General features: G+C 49.0%; 1 protein-coding gene across 3 annotated transcripts in view; it reads right to left on the bottom strand.

The window, feature by feature from the left end:
• Positions 1-21512: 21512 nt before the first annotated feature.
• TOR4A (torsin family 4 member A) overlaps positions 21513-27207 on the bottom strand; it is a 43965-nt gene continuing 38270 nt past the window's right edge. For all 3 annotated transcript variants that reach the window (XM_044993152.1, XM_044993153.1, XM_044993154.1), the window contains one exon: positions 21513-25555. In XM_044993152.1, the coding sequence (XP_044849087.1) occupies positions 24238-25518 (1281 nt within the window). In that variant the 5' untranslated portion in view covers positions 25519-25555 and the 3' untranslated portion in view covers positions 21513-24237. The remainder of the gene's footprint in view (positions 25556-27207) is intronic.

Genomic DNA, 27207 nt, shown 5'->3' with positions numbered 1-27207 from the left:
GTGATCAATGGTTCCATGTCTAGTTGGCAGCCGGTAACAAGTGGAGTGCCCCAAGGGTCGGTGCTGGGGCCGGTTTTGTTCAATATCTTCATTAACGATCTGGAGGATGGTGTGGACTGCACCCTTAGCAAGTTTGCAGATGACACTAAACTGGGAGGAATGGTTGATACGCTGGAGGATAGGGATAGGATAGAGGAACCTAGACAAATTAGAGGATTGGGCCAAAAGAAATATGATGAGGTTCAACAAGGACAAGTGCAGAGTCCTGCATTTAGGACGGAAGAATCCCATGCACTGCTATAGACTAGGGACCGAATGGCTGGGCAGCAGTTCTGCAGAAAAGGACCTAGGGGTTACGGTGGACGAAAAGCTGAATATGAGTCAACAGTGTGCCCTTGTTGCCAAGAAGGCTAATGGCATTTTGGGTTGTATAAGTAGGGGCATTTCCAGCAGATCAAGGGATGTGATCATTCCCCTCTATTCAGCACTGGTGAGGCCTCATTTGGAGTACTGTGTCCAGTTTTGGGCCCCACACTACAAGAAGGATGTGGATAAATTGGAGAGAGTCCAGCGGAGGGCCACAAAAATGATTAGGAGGCTGGAGCACATGACTTATGAGGAGAGGCTGAGGGAACTGGGATTGTTTAGCCTGCAGAAGAGAAGAATGAGGGGGGATTTGATAGCTGCTTTCAACTACCTGAAAGGGGGTTCCAAAGAGGATGGATCTAGACTGTTCTCAGTGGTAGAAGATGACAGAACAAGGAGTAATGGTCTCAAGTTGCAGAGGGGGAGGTTTAGGTTGAACATTAGGAAAAACTTTTTCACTAGCAGGGTGGTGAAGAACTGGAATGGGTTACCTAGGGAGGTGGTGGAATCTCCTTCCTTAGAGGTTTTTAAGGTCAGGCTTGACAAAGCCCTGGCTGGGATGATTTAGTTGGGTTTGGTCCTGCTGTGAGCAGGGGGTTGGACTAGATGACCTCCTGAGGTCCCTCCCAACCCTGAGATTCTATGATTCTATGATTCTATGAGGTGGTGGGAATGTGCTTCCAGGCGCACAGATCAGACCCTGCTCCCTCTCCCCGGGCAGCATTTCATTTCCAGCCCAACACAAAGGAGTCATTCCGAGGAAGCTTGTGTTACTGTCACCCACCAGTCCTGTGTCATAGGGCACCCTGAGAAAGGCAGCAGGGACTAAGTACCTGCTCAGTCCCTGTCATCAGAGAAACCGTCACATATCCCCTGCTCTCAGCTTGCAGACCTCCCACAAACCTGGGTCTCTCCGTTTAAACTCTGGCAGTTTCATAGTCTGAAGAGTCTGGAAGTAAGGGCCTCAGTGGGGATAGACACTTCATGCCAAGGTAAATCTGGGCTCCTGCAGAACAGCTGTGGCACCAGCATCCATGATCCATGGCAACTGTACAATTCAGAGCCAGCTTCCTTAGCACGGCAGCTTCTTCACCGTGGTCCTGACCTGCTGAGCAGTGCCTGAGAATGCTGATGCCCAGCAGAGACAGCAGCTCTCCAGCTGGCTGCTAGTGGGTTTCTGGGGTTAATGTGAAAACATGGCAGAACCTTGGTGACCCCTGGCTATGCACTAGAATCCAGGACCCACTCTTGGGACACATTTGGTTCCGCAGTTGCAAAGGCCTGAGGGGACCATTGTGATCATCTAGTCTTGACTTCCTGTTTAACACAAGCCATTGAACCAAGCCATTCCCCTAAATAATTTCTAGAGCAGATCTTTTAGAAAAACATCTAGTCTTGATTTAAAAATTGCCAGCAAGGGAGAATCCACCACAACCTTTGATAAATTGTTCCAAAGGTTAATTACTCTCACTGTTAAAAATGTACACCGTATTACCCATCTGAATTTGTCTAGCTTCAACTTCCAGTCATTGGCTATCAAGTCACCCCTTAATCTTCTTTGTAGATAGGTAACCCATTCCAGTGCTTCACCACACTACTAGTGAAAAAGTTTTTCCTAATGTTCAACCTAAACCTCCCCCTCTGCAACTTGAGACCATTACTCCACATGTTCCATAGAGTCTCTATGGATAGAAATTTCATGCTCTAGTAAAAATATAACATTAGGGATCTATTATCGACCACCTGACCAGGACAGTAATAGTGATGATGAAATGCTAAGGGAAATTAGAGAGGCTATCAAAATTAAGAACACAATAATAGTGGGGGATTTCAATTATCCCCATATTGACTGGGAACATTTCACTTCAGGACGAAATGCAGAGATAAAATTTCTCGATACTTTAAATGACTGCTTCATGGAGCAGCTGGTACGGGAACCCACAAGGGGAGAGGCAACTCTAGATTTAATCCTGAGTGGAGCGCAGGAGCTGGTCCAAGAGGTAACTATAGCAGGACCGCTTGGAAATAGTGACCATAATACAATAGCATTCAACATCCCTGTGGTGGGAAGAACACAACTGCCCAACACTGTGGCATTTAATTTCAAAAGGGGGAACTATACAAAAATGAGGGGGTTAGTTAGACAAAAGTTAAAAGGTACAGTGACTAAAGTGAAATCCCTGCAAGTTGCATGGGCCCTTTTTAAAGACACCATAATAGAGGCCCAACTTCAATGTATACCCCAAAGTAAGAAAAACAGTAAAAGAACTAAAAAAGAGCCACCGTGGCTTAACAACCATGTAAAAGAAGCAGTGAGAGATAAAAAGACTTCCTTTAAAAAGTGGAAGTCAAATCCTAGTGAGGCAAATAGAAAGGAGCACAAACACTGCCAACTTAAGTGCAAGAGTGTAATAAGAAAAGCCAAAGAGGAGTTTGAAGAGCGGCTAGCCAAAAACTCCAAAGGTAATAACAAAATGTTTTTTAAGTACATCAGAAGCAGGAAGCCTGCTAAACAACCAGTGGGGCCCCTTGACGATCGAAATACAAAAGGAGCGCTTAAAGATGATAAAGTCATTGCGGAGAAACTAAATGGATTCTTTGCTTCAGTCTTCACGGCTGAGGATGTTAGGGAGATTCCCAAACCTGAGCTGGCTTTTGTAGGTGACAAATCTGAGGAATTGTCACAGATTGAAGTGTCACTAGAGGAGGTTTTGGAATTAATTGATAAACTCAACATTAACAAGTCACCGGGACCAGATGGGATTCACCCAAGAGTTCTGAAAGAACTCAAATGTGAAGTTGCGGAACTATTAACTAAGGTTTGTAACCTGTCCTTTAAATCGACTTTGGTACCCAATGACTGGAAGTTAGCTAATGTAACGCCAATATTTAAAAAGGGCTCTAGGGGTGATCCCGGCAATTACAGACCAGTAAGTCTAACGTTGGTACCGGGCAAATTAGTTGAAACAATAGTAAAGAATAAAATTGTCAGACACATAGAAAAACATAAACTCTTGAGCAATAGTCAACATGGTTTCTGTAAAGGGAAATCGTGTCTTACTAATCTATTAGAGTTCTTTGAAGGGGTCAACAAACATGTGGACAAGGGGGATCCGGTGGACATAGTGTACTTAGATTTCCAGAAAGCTTTTGACAGGGTCCCTCACCAAAGGCTCTTACGTAAATTAAGCTGTCATGGGATAAAAGGGAAGGTCCTTTCATGGATTGAGAACTGGTTAAAGGACAGGGAACAAAGGGTAGGAATTAATGGTAAATTCTCAGAATGGAGAGGGGTAACTAGTGGTGTTCCCCAAGGGTCAGTCCTCGGACCAATCCTATTCAATTTATTCATAAATGATCTGGAGAAAGGGGTAAACAGTGAGGTGGCCAAGTTTGCAGATGATACTAAACTTCTCAAGATAGTTAAGACCAAAGCAGATTGTGAAGAACTTCAAAAAGATCTCACAAAACTAAGTGATTGGGCAACAAAATGGCAAATGAAATTTAATGTGGATAAATGTAAAGTAATGCACATTGGAAAAAATAACCCCAACTATACATACAACATGATGGGGGCTAATTTAGCTACAACGAGTCAGGAAAAAGATCTTGGCGTCATCGTAGATAGTTCTCTGAAGATGTCCACGCAGTGTGCAGAGGCGGTCAAAAAAGCAAACAGGATGTTAGGAATCATTAAAAAGGGGATAGAGAATAAGACTGAGAATATATTATTGCCCTTATATAAATCCATGGTACGCCCACATCTCGAATACTGTGTACAGATGTGGTCTCCTCACCTCAAAAAAGATATTCTAGCACTAGAAAAGGTTCAGAAAAGGGCAACTAAAATGATTAGGGGTTTAGAGAGGGTCCCATACGTGGAAAGATTAAAGAGGGTAGGACTCTTCAGCTTGGAAAAGAGAAGACTAAGGGGGGACATGATAGAGGTATATAAAATCATGAGTGATGTTGAGAAAGTGGATAAGGAAAAGTTATTTACTTATTCCCATAATACAAGAACTAGGGGTCACCAAATGAAATTAATAGGCAGCAGGTTTAAAACAAATAAAAGGATGTTCTTCTTCACGCAGCGCACAGTCAACTTGTGGAACTCCTTACCTGAGGAGGTTGTGAAGGCTAGGACTATAACAATGTTTAAAAGGGGACTGGATAAATTCATGGTGGCTAAGTCCATAAATGGCTATTAGCCAGGATGGGTAAGAATGGTGTCCCTAGCCTCTGTTCGTCAGAGGATGGAGATGGATGGCAGGAGAGAGATCACTTGATCATTGCCTGTTAGGTTCACTCCCTCTGGGGCACCTGGCATTGGCCACTGTCGGTAGACAGATACTGGGCTAGATGGACCTTTGGTCTGACCCGGTACGGCCTTTCTTATGTTCTTATGTTAATATAAATAAATTGAGCTCTCTGAGTCTATCTCTTTAAGGCAGGTTTTCTAATCCTTTAATCATTCTTGTGGCTCTTCTCTGAACCCTCTCCAATTGAGCAACATCCTTCTTGAATAAATTTGTTAGTCTCCAAGGTGCACAAGGACGCCTCATTGTTTTTGCTGATACAGACTAACACGGCTACCCCTCTGAAACCGGATGTAAACAGGCCAAATGGGCCATCAGCTGCTATATGGCTATTCACTGGCAGGAAAAGGGACATGGGCGAAAAATCTACATCTTAAAAAGAAACAGTGTGGGGTTCCCATCCACACAGACTTTCTGTCTCCTGAACCTCAGCACGAGATGCTTCTTGAACAAGGGAAAGAACCGTAAGAAGGGAGAGCAGATGCCTCAAATCATTCCTCCCTTTCTTTCTACCTGCGGCTCCACAACACCTGAAGAACAAAGGAAACAGCGCTGGACTGGGGGAGGGATCCTGACTGAAAGGTTCAGCTGATAGGACTGCTGAACCATGTGGCGAGAGAGACCTTTGCTTTGAATTCCCTCTAGCTTGTTACGTATAGTTGCATTTTACTTTTTTTTGGTAATCAGTTCTGACTTTCATGCCTCATTACTTATGCTCACTTAAAATCTATCCTTTTGTAGTTAATACGCGTGCTTTATTGTTTTAGATACTTCAGTTCAAACACACTGGGGTATTTGGGGAAACTCCATTTGGGATAACAAGATTGGTGCATATCAATTCCTATTTGTGAAATGACGGACTTTATATGAGCTTGTCTTGCCCAGGAGAGGGCTGGGCAGTACCAGATGCACATTGCTGGGGAAAGTCTGGGACTGGGAGTTTGCTGGTGTCACTCTGCAGTGTAATTCAAGAGTGGCTGGCTACAGCACTCATACAATACAACTGGGAGTAACTCACATGCTGGAGGTTGTGTGTGAGCAGACCATGATTTATTGCTCCCACAGCAAAACAGTGTAAAAAGACCCCCAGGTTAGAAAGCTGAGGTGATGCAGCTGTTCATCAGTCCAAATTGTACCCTGGGTATGTCACAGTCGATTAATTCAATGTCCTGTTTAAATGACCTGTGGAGGGTCCCTCTGTGGGTGGAACAGTCCCCTCTGCATCACTGAGTTCACTGTGGAAATCCTCCTTCTGAACTGGGAACCTGGAGGAGCAGATGCATCCATCGCCCTGCCAGTCAGCTGGGCATGGCTAAGCAATAGACATGGGCTGGTATTATGCGCAATTTGGTGACCTCTGGAGTCAACTGAGGATCTGGATGACTCCTCTAGAGCAAGAGTCTCCCAGATAGTGAGATCCAGCACTAGAGTGAGGCATGAATGACAGTGCTGACACCAGAGAGCACTGGTAGAGGATGCCAATGGGTGGCCACTTTGCTCCCTGAACAGCCCCTCAGGAGCCCTGTGTGAGGGGCACCGGCTGGCAGGCAGAATGACAGACACCCAAGCCGTCCAGTCCTCATCTTGCTCACACTCTGCTGCTTCTGGTATTTCAGCAGCCATCCCCACTCCCTTCAAGCCCCAGGGACTGCTGGGAGCAGCCTACACATATGGTGGAAAGGCTGCAGCCAGCTTCTGAGGGCAGAAGAATGTCAAGGAGGCAGTATTGTGGGAGGACATGTGGTGGGGTGTATCAACCCTGTACTGGTGAGGCGAGGGTTAAGGAGCTGCTCAGGACGCAGGAAGCCACTCCTCCACATGTCTGCTGGGTTCTGTCCCGGTAGCTTGGAGTCCCAGCAGCTTCTCAGCAGGAGGCTGCTGCACCCAACTGCTCTCCATCTCGGTCAGCCTGAGCTGCTCCCAGTGGCAGGCGCATTCAGAAGGGAGCAGCTCAGGCTGACCGAGATGGAGAGCAGTTGGGTGCAGCAGCCTCCTGCTGAGAAGCTGCTGGGACTCCAAGCTACCGGGACCGAACCTCCTAGCCAAGCCGCTGGAAGCCCGTTGGCCACGGGAGCCGAGGGCAATGATTCACTCTCACCAGGGGAAGGGGCTCTGGAGACGAACCAGAAGGAAGGTTCCCCTCTCCCACCATTTGGACTATAGCCGCTAGACAGAGCAGTCCTTGATGCTCAGTGACAATAGCCACTAGGAGGTTGTGCTAGGAGCCCTTGACTCTCGCCATGGGGCAACACTGCTCTGATCTGTAGCTGCTAGCCAAAGCGGCCCTGGACACTCACCACTAGGTGGTACTGCCCTGACAGCAGCACCCGAGGAGCCCTGACATGGCATCACTGGGCTGGTGCTGCCAGCAGGTGACAACTGATGACTCATCACCCTACCCATAGCCTGAGTGGTGCTGTGGGAGAGGAGTCTCTTAGGGTTAGGACTCACTCCCTCATGCAACCAGCAGCTCAGTTCAGAGACATGTCTGCTCTGTGGGTTTGGGCAGTAACCCCGGTATCTTGGTGGAGGCCAGTCCCACTGGCTACCTGGGAAAGAAAACAGAAAACTCTGCATCTAGGGACTCACTCCAGGACAAGCCAAACCTTCACCACATGCTGACAGGAGACTTGCACCAAAAGTCCTCTCTGCCCATTCACAGTGCTGCTATTGGTAGTGGCCGCAGGCATCTATGTGCAATTAAAGGAAGTGATTTCTGCAGCAAGGTTCTAATTATAGAGCCTGCAATGTTTGGTTGGGGGCCAACCCTTGTGATGTGTCCTGCGGTGCAGGTGGAGCTGGCATTCACACTCTCGCACAGTGCTCTGAATACCACAGGAAGGTGCCTCTGACTTGGAGCAAGGGAAAACTGGCTCCATCTGGCAGAATCCCAGGCACAAAGGAGCCCTTCCCATGTACCTGAAGGGAATGCCACCTTCAGGCACTCCCATTGCTAAGCCTGGAAAGAGGTGTATGCCGTTGCCTTTCACACAGCTGCCTTTGACCACAGGGGTTCTGTGATGGTGCAACTGGATAAAGTCACAGTGTGAGCCTACTGCCATAATGCACCCAACATTTCATCCACCAGAACACCTGTGATGGAATCATAACATTCTGGTATATTATTGTTATTATAGGGTAGCCCAGGGATGGGCAGATCTGCCCACTGCCTGGCAGAAGGACTAGGCCATGGAGAAACACAGCGAAGACATCAGTGCAGGGTATAAATACTCCAGAAAGAAACCTGCATTTGTAGAACCTTCAGGTTGCAAGAGAAGCACTCAAAAGTCAAGAAACGTGAAAGTTTCCCTCATTCCCTTAACTCCGCCACTGGGCATATGCAGCATATGCAGTTTTTAATTATATGACCACATAGTATTATTTCTGACAGGATCCGGATTCAGCTTTGCATGGTACACAGAGATAGAGGCAGTTAAGGAATATTGATTGTTGTCCTCTTCCATTTTCATTTCACCGCATCTGTCCTGTTCACTAGTGACCCAAAGGTGATCTCATTCCCACTGGGGTTCATTTGGATTCACTTTGGATTTGCACCAGAGTAACTGCAAATAGAATTTGGCTAAAAGTAAGATACAGAGCGGTAGGACTCGAGTCTTATTCACTACCTGAGCCATCCCTGGAACATAGTCCATCCTGTCACTGAATGAGGCAGGGTCTTGTGGAGGAAATAGTCTTTAGTTCTGCAGTCACATGCTCTCTCATAATGCGTACTCACAAACGGGCAAGGGTTTGGCTACACAGCCGTAACTCGGGCATTTCCTGACTTTTGAATGCTTGACTTTGCAACCTGAAGGCTTTTTTAATGTAGTTTGTGTTTGGAATATTTCATAGGCACCTTCAGAGACCAGAAACTATTATTCCCATTCCTCAGCACATCAATGTGCCATACCAGTAGCATTCTGGGAGACCATTTGTGTGAAGTAGATGTTTATTCCCTTATGACATGGCCAAATCAGAACTGATTTCAGAAGGGTGTATCTGCTATTTCAGGACAGCCTTCCTGCCAAAGGTAACGTTTCAACCACCAACCCCTCCAAAAATAGGTTGCAGCAGTTTTGTTCTCCTTTCATGGCCTTCCCGCTCCAAAACTGTTCCATTGTTTTACTCAAAGTTTCCCTCGGGATCCCCCACCAGAAGACTTGGAACATAATCTGAGAAAATTATAAACCCTGTAAAATGAAAATACTTAGTGAGCCTTAACAATAGGAGGAACTCCTATATAGGTACAGCACATATCACTCCTTCCTCTGCAGTTCAGTTCTCGCATCCATTCCACACAGGAACTCACCAAGTCAATGAGGGTTACAACCATGTAACGGGGGGAAAACTGAGTTCTCTGAGTTTGAGAACAAGAAGCTGCTGGGACGAGCCTGGGTTTTCTTTGTGTAATTGTAACGGGGTCAGCACCCACCTCTCATGAGTGCCCCCTCTGGTTGGGTGTGTCCGCAATCTTTAAACCAGTCCCAGCCCTGCCATTGGGCAACACCCCCAGGGCTTCCTCCCTGGAGGCAACGGTTTTGCCCTCTTAGTCAGTTTTTGCCCCAGTCTTCAGATAGATCTCTTGAAAGTTCAGTCCCCTTCTGGGGGTTAACTGATGTCCAATTGTAGGCCCTGCCCCAGTGGCCTATGGGGGGGGGGGGGATGGACCTGGGCCCACCCACCACTCCAGGTGCCAGCCCAGGAACCCTAAGAATAGCAGCTATGTGCCACCGTGGCCCTTTAGTAAAACTGTCTTCAGTTCCCCAAGCCAATTCCCCGCTGCTCCAGGCTTCACTGCTGCCTTACCATTAGCTCAGGGCTCTTCCAAGCTCAGGCTTCACTGCTGCCTTACCCTTAGCTCAGGGCTCTTCCTATTAGCCAGTCAGGAGCTCTTCCTTGCTGACCCAGTCCCTACTAGCACTGGGCAGTCCGTTGTGCTGCAGCTCTCTTTGACCAGCCAGGAGCCCCTCTGCACTCTTCTAGCTCCAGCACTCCTTTTTATAGGCCTCTCCTGGGCCCTGATTGGCTGCTTCACCTGCAGCCACTCTAGCCTGCTTGGAGGACCTCTCCACTACTGTTTCCAGGAACAAGTCTGGCAGGACCCTGAGGCCTCCAGCAGGGGGCCTCTGGGCCTAGTCCACCCTGTCACAGTAATACTTTTCTGAAACAGAGAGGGGACCAGATGGCCATTTCCTTGCAATGCTAGTCTGGTGCTCGGCAGGGTTAGGGTCCTACTCTTTCAGACAGGACCAACAGCTTCACCTGCAGCTACCAGGCTTCACAAATAATTCAGACTTGCAGAAGTGGTAGATGCCCTCGGACTTCCACTGAAGGCCAGGCAGAGCCACTCTCTGGGTGCTGATGGTTCACCATCCTGGGCCCGCACAGGCCCAGGGGCAGTGTCCACCCCCAGATGGGAGGCTAACATTAGTGTGAGCAGCAGATGAAGAAGACCCGAGACAAGCAACAGATGGAGAGAATCTCTGGGGAATTCATGCTGAGATGTAGATTGGCTTCCCATCTAAATTCATCTCGCACAGGTGCCCCCGGGGTCCTGACACCTTGAATCCTGTGACAACAGGTTTAAACATGCAGCCAGAGTTCGTGCTGTTCCCCTTGCTAACACTGTATATGATGTCCTGTCCCTTTAAATGTTCCGGGGGCTCTGTGAGCTCTCCCCTCCTCAGTGCCAAGCCTCGCTTTTGTGTTAGTTTCAGATTTATAGCCAGAATAAAGCCAGCACCGCTCTTCTTCTCTGCTGGCAATAGAGGATTTCTGTCCCACACGTATCCAGTGCGCCTACTGCCTGAACAAGAAGAAGCAGATACTACTACTAAAAAGGGGGTTAAGGCACAGGGCGACAGACTGCTGGTTTTGCTCCTGGGACAGTGTGAACCAGCCAGTGACGGGGGAGTAGGAAAATCAAGACTGAACAGAAGAAAAGGCTGCTGCCCACAGCTTGTGCAAACGAAGAAGCTGTGAAGTGGAAGCAGCAGCCATCTTGACTGACCTCCTGCAAGCAGGCAGGCAAACAGCCTTAGCCTGCACTGAGGGTCTACAGCCAGCAGAGGGAGCCCAAGTTTGTTGCTGCACTGAGGAAGTTGTCGGAGCATTGTCAGGTTGGACAAACATTAAGCGATGCCCTGCATGACCGGTTAGTCTCTGGATTGTGCAGTGGCCAGGTCCGGAAGAAGCTATCGACTGTATCTGCGCTTACATTCAAGAAGGCTGTTGAAGAGACTGTTGTAGTGGAGGCTGCAGAGAAAGATTCTCTGGAATTTAGTGTGAATGGAGAAGTTTACCTGCTGCATCAGCGAGACAAAAGACCGCGGGAGACCGAGAGATTTCTGTATAGCCATTGTACACAAGCCACACTCTCTGTAAGGGATTGCTGGGCACATCAGGGTATTTGCAGGAGAAAGGACACATTTCTGTGACCTCTCGCACAGTTCGACAACCAGCAACACAGCGTAACTATCCATTCAAGGAGACACCTATGAAGACTGAACCTAAGAAAGGATGGAAGTTGGGAATTTGTAATGTGGGAAAAGACAAGTGGTCTAGTGATGTTGAGCACTAAGGCCTGGTCTACACTTGGGGGGGGGAAGCGAGCTAAGATACACAACTTCAGCTACAAGAATAGCGTAGCTGAAGTCGACGTATCTTAGATCGAATTAAAATTACTTACTTCGCATCCTCGCGGCGCTGGATCTACGGCCACGGCTCCCCCGTCAACTTTGCTTCCGCCTCTCACACTGCTGGAGTTCAGCAGTCGACGGGAGAGCGATCGGGGATCAATTTATCGTGTCTACACTACACACGATAAATCGATCTCCGATAGATCAATCTCTACCTGCTGATCCAGCGGGTAGTGTAGACGTTCCCTATGCCTGGTATCGGAAGCTGGAGTCAGAGATGGAATTTGGGTTTGAGGCAGTTCTTACAAGAATGGAGCTTGATCTTGGAGCTGCTGTTTCACTGATTTCTGAAACCGCCTATCACCAGACTTTGTCACAAGTTTCCCTGGAAGAAACCTCCATGGTTTTGAAGACTTATACTGGAGAAAAGTTAGTCCCAAAAGGGATACTTCAGGTGAAAGTTCAGCTAGGTAGACAAGCCGTCGTTTTACCTTTGTATGTGATTGACAGACAGTATCCACCATTATCTGGCAGATCTTGGCTTGAGAAGCTCAAGGTGAATTGGACTGAGATCAAGGAGATCATGAAAGCACCTCGAAATCTTCAAGAAATACTGGACAGACACTCCAGAGTTTTTGAAAAAGAAGTTGGACGGATGAGCAATGTGTCCGTGAAGTGCACTGAATAGCCAGCCAAAGTATTGCAAGCACGGAGTTGTGCTTTATGCTCTGAAGCCTCTGGTGAAAGCTGGTTTGGACCATTTAGTGACCACTGGACTCTTGTCACTGGTTTCACACAGTGAGTGAGCTACACCCATTGTACCAGTGACCAAGAAGTCCAAATATGTGGAAATTTCAAAGCGACACTGAATCCAGTGTTACATGCAGACCAGTATCCGCTCCCTCATATTGACGATTTGTTTGCTACTCTTAGGAGTGGATAGTGTTTCAGTACATTGGTTTTGCTCAATGCATACCTACAAATGGAGACTGATCTGGCATCTCACAATATCTCACAATCAACACACAGAAGGCTTATTTTATTACAACAGCTTGCCTTTCAGTATCACATCAGCACCTGCCCTGTTCCAGAAAGCCAGGGATGAGATTCTGAAAGGACTGAACAGAGCCCAGTGCTATTTGGATGACATCCTTGTTACAGGAAAGGATCAAGAGGATCATCTTCAAAATTCGGTTGCTGTATCGCAATGTTTGGAAGACCACGGATACATTGAGACAAATGTGAGTTTTTCATACCTTCAGCTGAATATCTTGGATTGAAATTGATGCCATGAGCTTAAGGAAACCATCAGAGAATGAGAAGGCAGGTCTTCAAGTGCCCCCAACCAGAGAATGTATCACAGTTATGTTCATTCTTAGGACTGCTTAACTACTGTGGTAAATTGCTGCCTAATCTGGTGATAGTATTGGCACCTTTACATGAACTGTTACAAGCAAAGAAAAATGGAAGTGGATAAAAGAGTGTAAGTGTGCATTTAAGGAAGCAAAGAAACTGTTCAGCCAAAGTTCTTACGCATTGCAATTGGCTGGTGATGCGTCACCATATGGAGAGGGTGAAATTCTTTCCAATGTTTTTTCTAATGGAATGGAGAAACCAACTGCCTTTGCATCATGGACACTCACTACTCCTAAGAAGACCTATGTGCAAATAGAGTGAGAAGCGCACAGCATTATCTTTGGAATTTGAAAGTTCCACGTGGTAGACTCTATACTTTACAATTCTGTCATTAGCTGCTGCTCGTATGCAACAATGGGCACTGCTACTTTCAGCTCATTCCTATGTTATTCAAGCCCATAAAGGGACTTGGTGCAGCAATGCTGATGGGCTGTTGCGCCTGCCATGCCCAAGTTCTCGTCAACCCAAAGAAACGTCAGATGAAGTGTTCCATCTCAATTTGATGAATAGGTTACCCATCACTAATACTGACATCAACAAAGAATGGTGTACTTTCTCTTGTGAAGGAGATTGTACTACAAGGTACAATGTTGGATCAAAAGAATCCCCAGTTTACACAATTTGTGTCATGTCAACGTGAATTATCTGTGAATTATGGTTGCATCTAATGTGGAATGCGAGTGATCATTCCAAAATCACTCCAATCTCAGGTTTTGGAAGCTCTTCATGCAGGTCATTGTGGCATTGTACAGATGAAGGCCATAGCCTGAAGTCATGTCTGATGGCCAGGGACTGACAAAAAGGAAGGTGAAGTGCTGAACTACAAGTCAGTAAATTCAGCATGATCCTGGCCCCAATCATCTACACCTTCGTCACGGCTTCAGACTCCTTGGACATGTATTCATGTGGATTTTGCTGATCCTTTAGAAGATTATGTTTTTGGTCGTTGTCGAAACCCATTCAAACTGGCTAAAAGCTTTCAGAATGACCTCTCCTACAGCTACTAAAACCATTGGACATTCTTGTACCTTGCTCATCCATTTATTGTTACAGTTAGTGAATGACAATGAACCTCAGTTTTCTGTTCTGAAGAATTTCAGAGGTTCCTAGCTTCAAGTGGAATATATCACATATGCTCATCTCTTTACTATCCGGCTACAAACAGACAGTGGAATGCTTTGTACAAACACTTAAGCATGCCTTAAAAGTTAACAAATCTATTCTGAGTCATCAGCAGCAATTGGACAATTTCTTGCTTGTTTACAGGAACGCATGCTACTTACCCAGGAGTCACCGGCAACTCTTGAAGTGTTCTTTCTGTACCTGTTGGGATCTGCTGCAGCCCGATGTTGCCTCACATGTAGCCAAATCCCCAGATATGTAAATTGCTCAATGATATGAAACTCATCATCATTCTTTTCAAGCTGGAGACTTAGTGTGGACACACAACTACAGCTGTGGAGTGAAATGGGTACCCGGAGAACTTGTAAAATGCACGAGACCTGTTTCATTTGTGGTAAAACTATCCAATGGTATTTTTTGGAAATCACGTATGGACCAGTTGAAGCCTGAACTAGTACCAGTGTCCAGGGATGTTCCAGTAGCACTTCCTGCTCTTACGACTCCTAATTTTGATGGAAGAAACTTTGGTACTAGATACAGCTGATTCTTTACCACCAGCTGTTCCTGTTGTTCAGGAAATTACCACCTCACCATCACCATGTTATCACAAGCAAGTGCAAAAACCAGTTGTGACTTGAATTTGTAAATTTAGTTAGTGGGTTGCTATTCCAGGGCAGAATAATCCCTTGCAATTTAAAAGTCTGTAGTGGTCCACCTGCAACATTTAGTTAGGTTATATCCTGGTTCATGTTAGCCATGGGAGTGATAATATCTACGTGCTTAGAAAGCTTTTTAAAGCAAAGTGGACAAATGTGATGTCCTGTCTCTTTAAATATTCTGTACTCTCCCCCCTCCCGGTGCACAGCCTCACTTTCCCATTAGTTTCAGTTTTGCAGCCAGAACAATGAAGCCAGCACAGCAGACAGAGGTGTTTCCATCAGAGCCCTCTGCCTCTGCCTGTCGATCTCCTTCTCCGCTGGCTCCATATAGAACACTACAAGTTCAGACGCGCTCTGGGGAAGGCTCAGGCACTCGCCCTGGGAGAGGGAGTTGATTCTTAAATAAGATTCAGCAGAACAAACTTTTCAGCCAGTTTCTGCATTTCTTTGTGCTCAGCAAATACTTTCTTCAGTGTTTGACTGCAGGGGCCGTCCTCTTATGGTGGAGAATCATGAGGGGTTTGTTGCCAGTCTTGGCTTGGAACAAGGCTCCTTCATGACTCTGAGGTCAGATAAGATTATCACTGCCGGAGAGAGGTTGAGGCAGGATTGGTTTGGTCTCTTTTACTTCTTGTGGATCCCTTTTGCCGCTGTTCTTAGCTGCGAACCAAATCACCCCTCAGTGAAACCCCAGAGCATTTGGGCTGATGTGAAGCAGAACCCTAGCACCCAAGGAAAGTGGGTAGTGCTTATAAAGGCCATGTTGGAGCACAAGGAAGGGGGCAGAGTCCCATCAACAAACCCGGGGCAGCACATGGCGATCAGCAGATTCTGCACAGCCCTAGGGAGAAAGGGCAGACCCCCGCTGCCATGGTGGAAGGCGTCAGCAGCCTGTGTTATAATCTGGGGTAGCCGTGGTTTAAGAGCTAGCAACAACAGTGACAGCGTGGGGGCTGCAGTACTCCCGCTCCAACAGACCTGGCCATACGGCTGCCCTCAGGGCATGTGGCCCTCTGATTTGGCGGGAGCTAGGTTATTGTACTGAAATTGTGATTCTTTCCCTGCTTTTTGTCTCACAGATTCTGCTGTGGATTTTGCTGTAGTGCAGCTTAGCATCCATTGAGGCACAAGCCCTGGTGATGGCCTGGAGAGTGTCATTAGCGCATGGCCAGACCATGGAAAAGAACTGGAAGAGGAGCGGAGGTTGCGAAGCAGCAGCTGGGGGGCACAATGCCCCACATGGGGCTGATCAGCTCCGAACAGGGAAGAAGGGAATGTTCCAGAAAAGGAAGGGAGGCCGGCCTTGTGCACAGGTGAGCTGTGTTTTAAGCCTACACTTGCAAAGGGGCATTTTAGGAATCAAGTCCTGCTGGGAAAGACAGAGCAGCTGTTAGTATCGAGTCCCCCCACATCAGTGGCAGAGTATCACACGGGCCCCCGGGGCCGCAGCCAATTTGGGGTCTCCCGCCGCAGGCCTGGGGTGAGAGGAGCTCTTGCTCCCTGCGCTTCTCCGGCCTTGAGGCCGCAGCCAGGGGCTGGAGAGCGGAAAGGAGCGAGCAGGGCCGGGCTGCAGGGCAAGGGGTGTAATGGGGTGGGGATATGGGCAGGGCCGCAGGCGGAAGGGACGGAACAGGGGCAGGACCACAGGTGGAAGGTGTGGGGCAGGGCCACGGTTCCGGCACCAGGGCTCCCCTTTACTTGCTCAGGCCTAGGGCTCCAGGAGACCTTCATCTGCCTCTGCCCCGCATGCCCCCGCTCTGGGAGAGGAAATGACCCCCCTTTACATTCAGCATTAAAGAGCCCAGCCTGAGGGTTTCTGATTACTCAGCCCATGTGAATCATCAACCTGCCGCCTGGAAGGCTGGCTGCCTCCTCCCCTGGCATAGCATCTAGCTCAGGAATTGTCCTGGCTCAAGTTAAAGCCTTCGCGGAGCATCCCAAGGTGCAGGGCTGGGGGAACCTGGAGATGCTGTGGGAGGCAGGGCTGGAGGAGAAGTGAAAGTCCACTGGGAAAGGTGAGGCTCCAGGGCTGGGCTCCCGCTGAACCTGTTCCAGGCCGTCCCTTCTTCCGCACGGCTCTGGAGTCACACAGAGTGTTGCCTTATGGGACTGTCTGGCTCTGGCTTCTCTACACCTACCCTGGCTGCTGCCCTTGGTCTCCAGTTGTCCTGCCCTGGATGCACCTTGTGGAACAAAAGGGTTCGGCTGCCCTGCAGAGGCAAGGCCCAAGCCCACAGATTTGCCACTAGCGCGAGAAAGAAAGTCCTGCCCTGACCACCCCTGCGTCGGTATCATTACACTGGCGCCCCAGGCGAGACGCCTGTGAGCTGGCGGAGGCTGTACGCACTGACCAGCTACCCAAGAGAAGAAATAACCAGGGAATGTTGTCGTTTTTCAAACTCACAAACCGTAGCCCCAGGTGGTGCCACCCCGCCCACTGCCAGGGCCTGGGTGGCAAACCGCCGAGGAGCCAGCCAGCGGCCAGCGCTGCAGTAGCCGAAGCAGCGACCTTCAGCCACTCAGAGACCTGTCTGCAGTGTAGACTGGACTTTCTGCACCCTACACTGATTGGCTGCTTGCTCCAACTCACCCCGCCACATACACACCTGCCCCTCCTTCTCCTTCCTTCTCAGCCCTGTCCCCCTCTCCACCCTTCCCTTCACTTGTCTTTCCATGGAGCTGATCCCCGCCTAAGTAAACCTTCCCCCCAGCAAACATTGTGCTGCTGTTTGCTAGGGACGGGGGAGGTTTCCTTTGCTGCCACCCCACTGTTCACCCTGCTGGTGCATTCCACCCTTCCCCTGCCCTGTGTCTGTCTGAGCTGTTTAGATTGTCAGCGCTTCACGGCAGGGACCGTTGGCTACTCCATTTCTGAACAGCGCCTAGCACAACGGGCCCTAGTCTTGGTCCTTTTGCACCACCGTTAAGAACAGAGATTGATAATGAGCTCCTGAGGTTAATGGGCTAACGACGCACACAGCTTGGTGGGGCTGACTCATCCGGACCGGCAGTATGTTTATATTATGTTATAAATAAATATGTACCTAAATAGCAGCTATTCTCCACTGCCACTCAACCTAGCCAGCAGCCAGAGGCTGACGTCGGAGCACAAGTGGGTCTGAAAGAGGGTTATGGGTTAGTTTGTGTGTAGGGGGTCCCGGGGACGAGTGTATGGAGCTGTTTGTGGGAGAAGACCAAGTGGGTGAAATGGAGGGATGGGCCGAGTAATGTGCTAATAGATGGAAGAAGGAAGCAGGCAGCAGACGTGTTATGAAGGTGAGAACAAGTCTCCTGAAATTGATGCAGTGGGAAATGGGGAGCCAGCAGGAGCCAAGTGATCCAGTGACTTGCAACTGGAGAAAGAATCCAGATCTTGAAAAGCTCGAGCTGAACCTTTAACCATCCTCCCTCCACACCAGGCAACATTTCCACTGGCAAGTAAAGTGCGTCATGGTCAGATTCTGCCCTGAAAGCAAAGGAGTGAAACCAGGCCCATCCGTTCGAACCGCAGCTGCAGTAATACCATGTGCCCATAGGTGGGCTGTACAAGTCATTCCTCAACAGGGCGACCGTATTTCCCAAAGGGAAAATGGGACTGTGTGGGGCTAGCCCTCCCCCATGGGGCTGGTCCAAGCCACTCCCCCGAGCCCCCCGCCCTGCGTGGGGCAGGCCGGGCTCGGGCTAGCAGGGATGCACATACTAGATAGGGTGACCATATTCCCCAAAGGCTGGGGCTGGTGTCGCTGCTCGCTCAAGCCCTGTGTGCCCCCTGCCTGAGCCCGGTCTCCCCCCGAATGAGGCTGCCATTGCCACTTGCCAGCTGATCAAGAGCAAACAGGACAAGTGCCCACCTTTGCCAAAAGAGTCAGGCAGGCCGGGGAAAGGAACTGGCCTGGCCAAAATGGGCCGTATGGTCACCCTGTTCCTCAGGGACCTGCACATAACCGGTCAGTTATCTCAGCCCGGGGTCTAATGGATGAACTCCCAGCTGAATGCACACAGGCAGCTCAGTGACCGCCGGAAAGGAAAAGCAGAGAGGAGGCTTAGTGAGGGCCCAGCGTTTTCACCTGTACAACAGTCGAATCTCAGTGTTCTGAACACCTCGGGAATGGTGGTTGTTCGTAACTCTGAACAAAACAGTATGGTTCTTTCAAAAGTTTACAACTGAACATTGACTTAATACAGGTTTGAAACTTTACTATGTAGAAGGAAAAATGCTGCTTTTAACCATCATAATTTAAATGAAACAAGCAGAGAAACAGCCTGCTTACCTTGTCAAGTTGTTTTCTTAAAACTTTCCCTTTATTTTTGTATTAGTTTACGTTTAACCCAGCACTGTACTGTATTTGCTTTTTTTTGTCTTGCTGCTGCCTCATTGCGCACTTCCAGTTCCAAATGAGGTGTGTGGCTGACCATTAGTTTGTAACTCTGGTGTTTGTAACCCTGAGGTTCTACTGAAGCACTTTACTCATGGTGACTAAATAACAACCAGTGCTCCACACTCCTATAGTGCCTTCCATCGGGGAACCACAGTGTGATTTACAAACATTAATGCCTCTGAGCTGCGTCTTTTACATTTTACAGAAGGGAAGCTGAGGCTCTGAGACAGGCAGTGACTTACTCAAGGTCACACAACGTGTTCATGGTAGAACAGGGGTGGGCAAACTTTTTGGCCTGAGGGCCACATCTGGTTATGGAAATTGTATGGCAGGCCATGAATGCTCATGAAATTGGGGGTGGGGCTGAGGGCTCCAGCTGGGGGTGCAGGCTTTGGGGTAGGGCTGAGGGGCTGAGGTGCATGAGGGTGCCCTGGGCTGGGACTGAGGGGTTCAGAGGGTGGGAGGGGGATCAGGGCTGGGGCAGGGGGTTGGGGCACGGGAGGAGGTCAGGGGTGCAGACTCTGGGCAGCACTTACCTCAAGCAGCTCCTGGAAGCAGCAGCATGTCCCCCCTCCGGCTCCTACATGGAGCCGCAGCCAGGCGCCTCTACATGCTGCCCCATTCGCAGACACCGCCCCTGCAGCTCCCGGAAGCAGCGTCATGTCCCCACTCCAGCTCCTAGGCAGAGGCATGGCGCCAGCCAGGTGGTTCTACGTGTTGCCATGTCTGTAGGCGCCACTCCTGCAGCTCCCATTGGCCGCGGTTCCCACCAATGGGAGCTGCAGGGGTGGTGCTTGGTGTGGGGGAGTGTGCAGAGCCCCCTGGCTGCCCCTATGCATAGGAGCCAGAGCAGGAGCATGCCGCTACTTCCAGGAGCCATGCAGAGGCACAGCTCATGCGGAGCGGGGCAGGCCCCCAACCCTGCTCCCCAGCAGAAGCTCAAGGGCCAGATTAAAACGTCAGACGGGCTGGATGGAGCCCGCAGGCCGTAGTTTTCCTACCCCTGTGTAGAACCTAAACAAGAACAGGGGTTGCCTGATGCACAGTGCTCCAGCCACTCATGCTCTCCCTCTAAACACCTAACGGGAAAGTGAGGCAGGGAAGAGACCAATTGTGTACTGGTCAAGGCATTCACCGAAAAACCTGGGATCTGGGCTTAACTGCACAAAGATAAAGAAATCCACCATTCAAATGAAAAATGCCGAATGACGCTCCAGCTACAATGTGAACCTTGGCTGCACTGCATTCTGCATGCAGGCCTGGCTGGTCAGCTCGTGCCAGAGCCCAGGGGAGAAGAGGGGCCGGGGTTCCAGCAGAGGGAAGAACGAGGGGGTGGTGTGCTAGGTGTATGTGGAGGAGACAGAGAAGAGCAGTGAGGGAGTGGAGGTGTCCCAGTGGCGTGTGTAACGGTAAGAATACCGTGCTGAGGCCACAGGCTAGGGTGGCGGTGGTGGGTGGAGCAGAGCAGTGGGGAAACTGAGGCAGCAGAGAGATCAGCGGAGAAGCAGCGGTGGCAGATGAGGGAATTGGAGGGAGCAGTGATGGGGGATGGGGCTGCCGGGGCTGCAGAGGGGATGAACCAGGAAATGTGAGAAGGTAGCAGTGTGTCTGAGAGTGCTGTGTGGGCTCAGGGTAGCAGTCCAAGCATGGGCCACGGGTAGCCGGGGCCAGGCACTGAGGTGGCGAATGTAGCAGGCGGTTCTCTCAAGGAGTGAGACAGTGGAGTGGGGTAGCGGGGGCAGGGAAGGGGGCCGGGTACCAGATGGAGGGAAGGCTGAGGCGGCTGGGGGTTGGGACTGTGTGTGGGGGAGGGATGAGGCAATAGGGGTGTAGTAGTGGGCAGTAGGGGTGAGGTCTGGGGGAGCATCGGGAGGCAGCAGGGGGAAGCCATGGGGCAAAACAGACATGGAGTGAAGTTGCAGAGGGAGCAGTGTGGTGGGGGGATGCCTCCTACAGGCGGCAATAGCTTGTTGTCCTGTCAGGGCTGATGGAGACAGACACAAGAACCACTGACTTTTTTTCTTTAAAGGGAGTTATTATTATGGCTGAGTCTCAGAAAGTTCCTACTGTGCTTGCTCCAGATTTTCAGAACAGCTGCCAGAGAGTGAGCCCTAAAAATTCCAAACCCTGCATGGTGATTTCCGAGTGCCGGCGAGTGAGTATCAGTCTTGGAAGGGCAGCTGGGATGCATCTTTCACCATGGAGAGGTGACCAGCTCCTCGTGAACCCCAACACTTGAGCTAAAAGCAGCACTTGCGGTCAGTCCTTAGCCAGAGCCAGCCTCTTTGTAAGGTGCTTCCGGACAACAGACACACACCATGTCTCATGCTCATTCACTGGAGCCAATGAGAAAAAATCCCTCTTGTTGAAATCAAAGAGACAGGATCAGACCCAGAACTTCCATTGAAACGTACAGCTGGGTAAAACTTTTGGTCGGAAACTTTTTTGTTTGTTTGTTTGTTTTGCTGATAGCTGCAGATTTGCATCAACTGAAACATTTTGTGAATTTGTGTCAAATTGACTAAACTGTTTTGTTGAAAAGTCCCTCCCTCCCTGGAAGAAAAATGAAAGCATCTTGTTTTGACATTTTCCAAATGAAATATTTTGGGGGTTTGATTCAAAATGACTTTTCTTTTTGAATTTACTTAGAAAATTTTAAAAAAAAAGGATCCAAACCATATTTTGATACATATTTCAGAATGTCCACAAAAAAAAATCCATTATTCACATAATTCCAGTGAAATCGATACAAACAGGATTGGCCTATAAAAAAGTCACCAACACCTTTGCTTAATTACATGCTATTTTCATCAATTCTTCCACTGCACATGAATGTTCAAGGAGAGTTAACGGTACAGGAAGTGAGAAGACAACAAACTGATTTTGAGCTAGACAGAGACGCAGAAAGCTTAGACAACAGACAGTATTTCTAATTGGGGAAATATTATAAAACCTGGAACGCCAAGGTGTACATTTCGTTGAAACTTTGCATGTACCAGATTTCCAAGCTAGGGTTACAGCAGGGCTAGAACAGGGCTTTATAATGGAAGCTGGTTGCAACCTTTACCAGCAGAGAGGTGACTGGCGCTCCAGAACAATGGCATTATCATATTTTTCAATGCTGTTTCCTCTCCTGTTCCTCCTGCAACTTAATATTTTTGTTTTTGATGGCGGCTGCCCAGTGAGTACGGGTTTCACAGAGCTGTTCCCATGATGCCCAGCGCCTGTTCTGGCATCGTTTTCGAACCCAGCAATGTGCACGAACAGTTCAAAATGCACATTACCTTGCATCTGTGAATTCCCATGTAAGGGCTCTCTAGATAATCAGTGCTGTAAATCGTACTTAGAAACAAACAAGCAGCAGCATTTATACCAAAGGCCACATGTGGAAAACCTTAACAAGCAGGCAGCTGCATTCTCCTCTAGCTGATGCTTCCGAGTAGTTTTCAAGGGTAGTCCCAAGAAAAGTGCATTGCAGGAATCTAGCCTGGAAGTGACAAAGGCACAGTCTGCCTCAGGTATAAAGGGCTACAACTTCTAAGGCAACCAGAGATGGTAGAACGTATTCCAGGAGACTGCTGTTGCCTGGGAATCCAAGAGCAGCCGTGGAGAAAAAGAACCCAAGAATGCATCATTCTGACACCAAGGGTCGGTGGGTAACAGTCACAGTCTGCACCCGCTATTCCAAATGTTTCCCTTACCTGCCAGCATCATCTCCAGCCTGGCTAGACTGATCCTCAGCCAGTTACCCTTCATCGCCGGTCCAGCCAGACCCTGGAAAGGCAGAGATTGCCTATTCCGAATGTGAAGACAAAGTGAGACCAAGCTAAGCATGCTGATGAGTCTGTCACCCCAAATGTCTCCCCATCTCCCCCACATTAAATCCCTTCTGCCGTGTACATATACTGGGGGATTTAGTCTCATCTCCTAGACTTGCTGACTCATCACCAATGAATGAACTGCTAGGTACGTGTGTATGAGGGACGCAATACGACTGGAGGCTGTCTACACAGCAATGTAAGCCTCGGGTTAGTGGGGCTCGAGTCAGCTGACCTGTGTCAGGGAACGCTGGGCTTGAGTGTCTACGTTGCATTTTAACCCTAGGTTAAGGATTTTCTGACCCGTGCTCAAACCTAGGGCTCTGGCATCCACACTGCAGTGCCCAGAAGTTCGACCTAAAATGAAGGTATCAGAGGAAAAACATGTATCAGAGGGGCAGCCGTGTTAGTCTGGATCTGTAGAAGCAGCAATGAGTCCTGTGGCACCTTATAGACTAACAGATGTTTTGGAGCATGAGCTTTCGTGGGTGAATCCCCACTTCGTCGGATGCACTTTGCTGGTTTTAGAGGAAAAACACACACACACCCCCACCCTGCCCGGCTGCTGCTGGCTGCAGAGCGGTAAAGTGCATGGCCAGGGCTTGGGGTGAAGCATGCTTCAGCACCTCCCAGCAATCCCCTTACCCTGGCTCCTGCCTCACCCCAGGAGGCAGGGATAAGGGATCCCTGGGAGGCTGTGGGGAAGTTTGGGGGCTGGTGCCTACTCAGCACCCTGACAGTGCACACGGCCCAGGTGCCCAGGGAGGGCCAGGAGCAAGGCACAGAGAGCAGAGCAGGACCAAGCTGCGCAGAGGGCGAGCGGCAGAGCTTTTGGCTCAGCACGGTCGGCGGAGGGATGACCCCCAGGAGCCACCTCCCACCTGTCAGCTCTGCTCCCTGCTCCAGGCAAACTCCGCGCAGCAGCGAGGAGGAGCTGGCGCAGGAGCAGCTGCTGTGAGAGGAGCAGGAACAGGGAGCGCGCTCTGCCAGGCAGGAATGATGCCGCCGGGAACTCTGGGATACATCCAGAGGACTTCCGGACCCCAATCAGGTTGGGGCCACGTACACACAGGAAAGCAATAGGGCTCGGATCCTCCAGCCCTGCAGGGTCCTAGGTCCTTGGATCTGGAGCCCTAGGCTAGCACATTTACAGTGTGGACACAAGGGGCTTTGGCTTGTGCCCGGGCTCAGACCCGGCCTTAAATTGCTTTGCAGACATATCCTCAGGGAGAGCTCCTGGCCTTAGTCAACAGGGGATTATTTGCAGGACAGTGGGAGTTCAGTGACTCAAGTCCGATAAATCAATAGGAGAACAGAGCTCATCTTAGAAGAGGTGACAGCTGCTGTCCTGCCTCCTGGAACCCTCTTATAACGTGGTCACTGGGACAGCTTCGTATCTGTCCCCTTGAAGAAATGCATCTTGGGCCAAAATCTGCTGTCAGTCATGCCAGCGTAGAGCCAGGCTATCTCCACTGAGTGCAAAGTGCCAAGAACAGGATTTGGCCTCTTATTTATGGTTGCTGCTACAGCAGATTGACTTTGGCTCCGACCTGCTTGCAGCCAGTTATGGCATACTCCCTGCCTCCTGTAGTGTAATAGCTGAGCTGGCTAGCTAAATTCTCAATATGGCTCTGATCGGGATACAGCCCTTCCCGCATCATCTCCTCCAAGATGCAGTTTATGACATGACTCTTCTCCAGCAGACCAAATGGGATGATGTCAGCAGACTTCCAAAGAGGGTGGAAGTGGGTCAGAATAGGCTGGATAATGTACAGCAGTTCTTCTATTTTTCTTTGCTGGTGCAGAAGGTCACTGGAAACATTCTGGAGGGCAAACGATGTGATTTCACTGCCCCCTACGTTGCTTATTAGAATGTAGATGGCATTGAGGAACTCGTTGGTCTGGTTCGGTTGGAAGAATCTGCTGAGCGTATCCAACAGGACTGGAGACATGAGCTCAACCTCATCCAGAATAAACAATGGTATCTTCTCTTCTATCTCTGCTCTGGTGACCATCTCAGAAATCTTTTCAGACAAATCCGATTGGCAAGCAGGAGTAGCCTCCTTGTTTGGACAGTGGTGCATCACAAAGTACTGAAGCACAAAGTCATTGTCCATGACTGAACGGAAGTGTTTAGCCAGCAGCCATCCAACATGGCTCTTTCCGACCCCAGGTGGGCCATTGAAGGAGATCACTAATGGCTTGTTGTGTATGTGGGTGGCCAGGTAGTCTTTCAACAATTCCATAATTCTGTCCACAGCCACCTTCTGCCCAAATACTTCCCGGTGCAAGGTTTTCTCCAGCCCATCTAGGTCATACTTCTGAAGGTTGTCATCCAGATTCTCAATAGCATTTAGTATTTGGAAGCAGATGATGCCAATGAGCAAGAGAAGGCAGCGCTTTGCTTTACTCTTTTGCTCTGTTGGAAGGTACTTTTTGGAGCTTTCTGGATACAACACCACCCTGGACTTCCTGCGGGTCTTCTTCCGTTTGTATTTATTCACCATTGGCTGGTCCACAGAAGTGTCAAAGGTGAAGTACTGAGAATTGTCAAAAGTGGCTTGATTAAAGAGGGACATGGAAGGGTTATACAGGTTTGTTCGGCTCAAGGAAATCTGCCTTTGAAGAAGCCTAGTTTGGACCAGCTCTGGAGATTGTTCTCTGGGAAGGTTCAGATGTAGGCGACTTTTCTTCAGGAACTGGACTTTTCGTCGCAGACGGACGACTGCCCGCATGGGAGAGGAAAGCAGAGAGATCCTCTTGGGAGCCGTGGGAGTCTCGGTGTGGGGCTGACTTCCGTCCATCTTGCTTTCTTCTTATAAACCATTCAAAGTGTCCTCTCTAAAAAACACAAAGACAGTGCGAAAATAAATGTACAGAAGAGCAAGAGGTGACTTGATCATGGTGCATAAATACCAGGCTCTTTTATCTAGCAGAGCAAGGCAGAACAAGAACCAATGGCTGGAAGTTAAAACCCAACAAATTCAAATCAGAAAGAAGGCACACGTGTTTAGCAGTGCGGGTGATTAACCACTGGAACTATCCACCAGGGGCAGTGGCGGATTCTCCGTCTCTTTCATGAAGATGCTTTAGCCACACACAAGTAATCGGGCTCAATACAGAGGCAACAGGGTGAAATTCTATGGCTGTTGAGCTCAGGCTAGATGGACTAATAGTCCCATCTGGCCTGAAAGACTGTGGATATTGAGAGAGAGAAGCTGTTAGAGGTGCACCCGCTCAGCGGCCGTGTATCAATCTAGGTAACGTTATGGCCCCCGTCACTCTGAGCACCCATCAGACATTACTGAACTTGTCCTCACAACACCCTGTGAGTAGGGAAGTGCTATTGTCCCCATTGTACGGATGGGGAACTGAGGCCCAGAGAGATTAAGGACCATAGTTTGCAATAAGCTCAGCACCCACTATCATGGCCAGTTGTACAGAAGAGCTCACTGCCCATTTAGTGCCTGAAGTAAATGGCCAGATTTTCAGAAGACCTGAGCATGCTGGGTGCTGAGCTGTTCTGAAAACTTGGCTCCAGTGATAGATGCTGAGCACTTGAAAACTGGACTCCGTGTAACTCACCCAAGGTCACATGGGAAATCTGTGGTAGAACTACCAACTGTGTCCAGATCACCTGAGTCCCAGGCTTAAATCCACCATTCCTCGGCTAGATACAACCATACACACACACAAAGAAAGAAAACACAGGACATACACAAGCAAACATACTCCACACACTGAAAGGGAGAAACATCTAGATGTACGAACCCACATGCGTGTGCGTGCAGACAGACAGACAGACACACACACATACAAATAGAAGCTGTTGGACATACAGAGAGAAGCTTATAAATGTTGGAGCTGTGAAAGCTAGTTGACAGCTAAGGTGCCAGTAGATGGTACTCAGCAATATGTAGAACAGGTCCTGGATTTTGCAGGATCAATAAAACTTGTCGTTGTGCACTGCAGATAGCTCGGGATATTAACTCGTAACATTAGACCACACCTTAAACACCAATATATGAGTCACTGGGAAGATCAATCCAAACACAGGCACACTTTACACTGCCCAGATCCCTGCCCTGGACAATCCACAGACCTCTCCACAGTGATACACTTTCCTTTCCAGCAGCAACTCAGGAGGATGTTAAACAGGAGTTACAAAAATAGAGGTTTTTAAATTTTTAAATGAGTAGGTCCAGAAAATTTATATCCAAGAATTTTTAAAGAGCTGGCCAAGGAGTCCTCTGGACTGTGAAAGTGGATTTTCTATAAGTCTGGGAACACTAAGTAGGTTCCAGAAGACTGGAAGAAAGCTAAAGTTGTGCAAATATTTTAAAAGGGGAAATGGGAGGATCCAGGTAATTACAGGCCTGTCAGCCTGACACCGATCCTGGACAAACTAATGGAGCAGCTGGTATGGGACTCAAATAATATTAACAATTCAAAGAGCAGAATATAATGAATGCCAATGAACATGGGATTATGGA

This window comes from Mauremys mutica, chromosome 18 (genome assembly GCF_020497125.1).
Source record: "Mauremys mutica isolate MM-2020 ecotype Southern chromosome 18, ASM2049712v1, whole genome shotgun sequence".
Classification (NCBI taxonomy): domain Eukaryota; kingdom Metazoa; phylum Chordata; order Testudines; family Geoemydidae; genus Mauremys; species Mauremys mutica.
The sequence above is the reverse complement of the archived record's forward strand: the minus strand, read 5'-3'. Positions and strand labels throughout refer to the sequence as shown.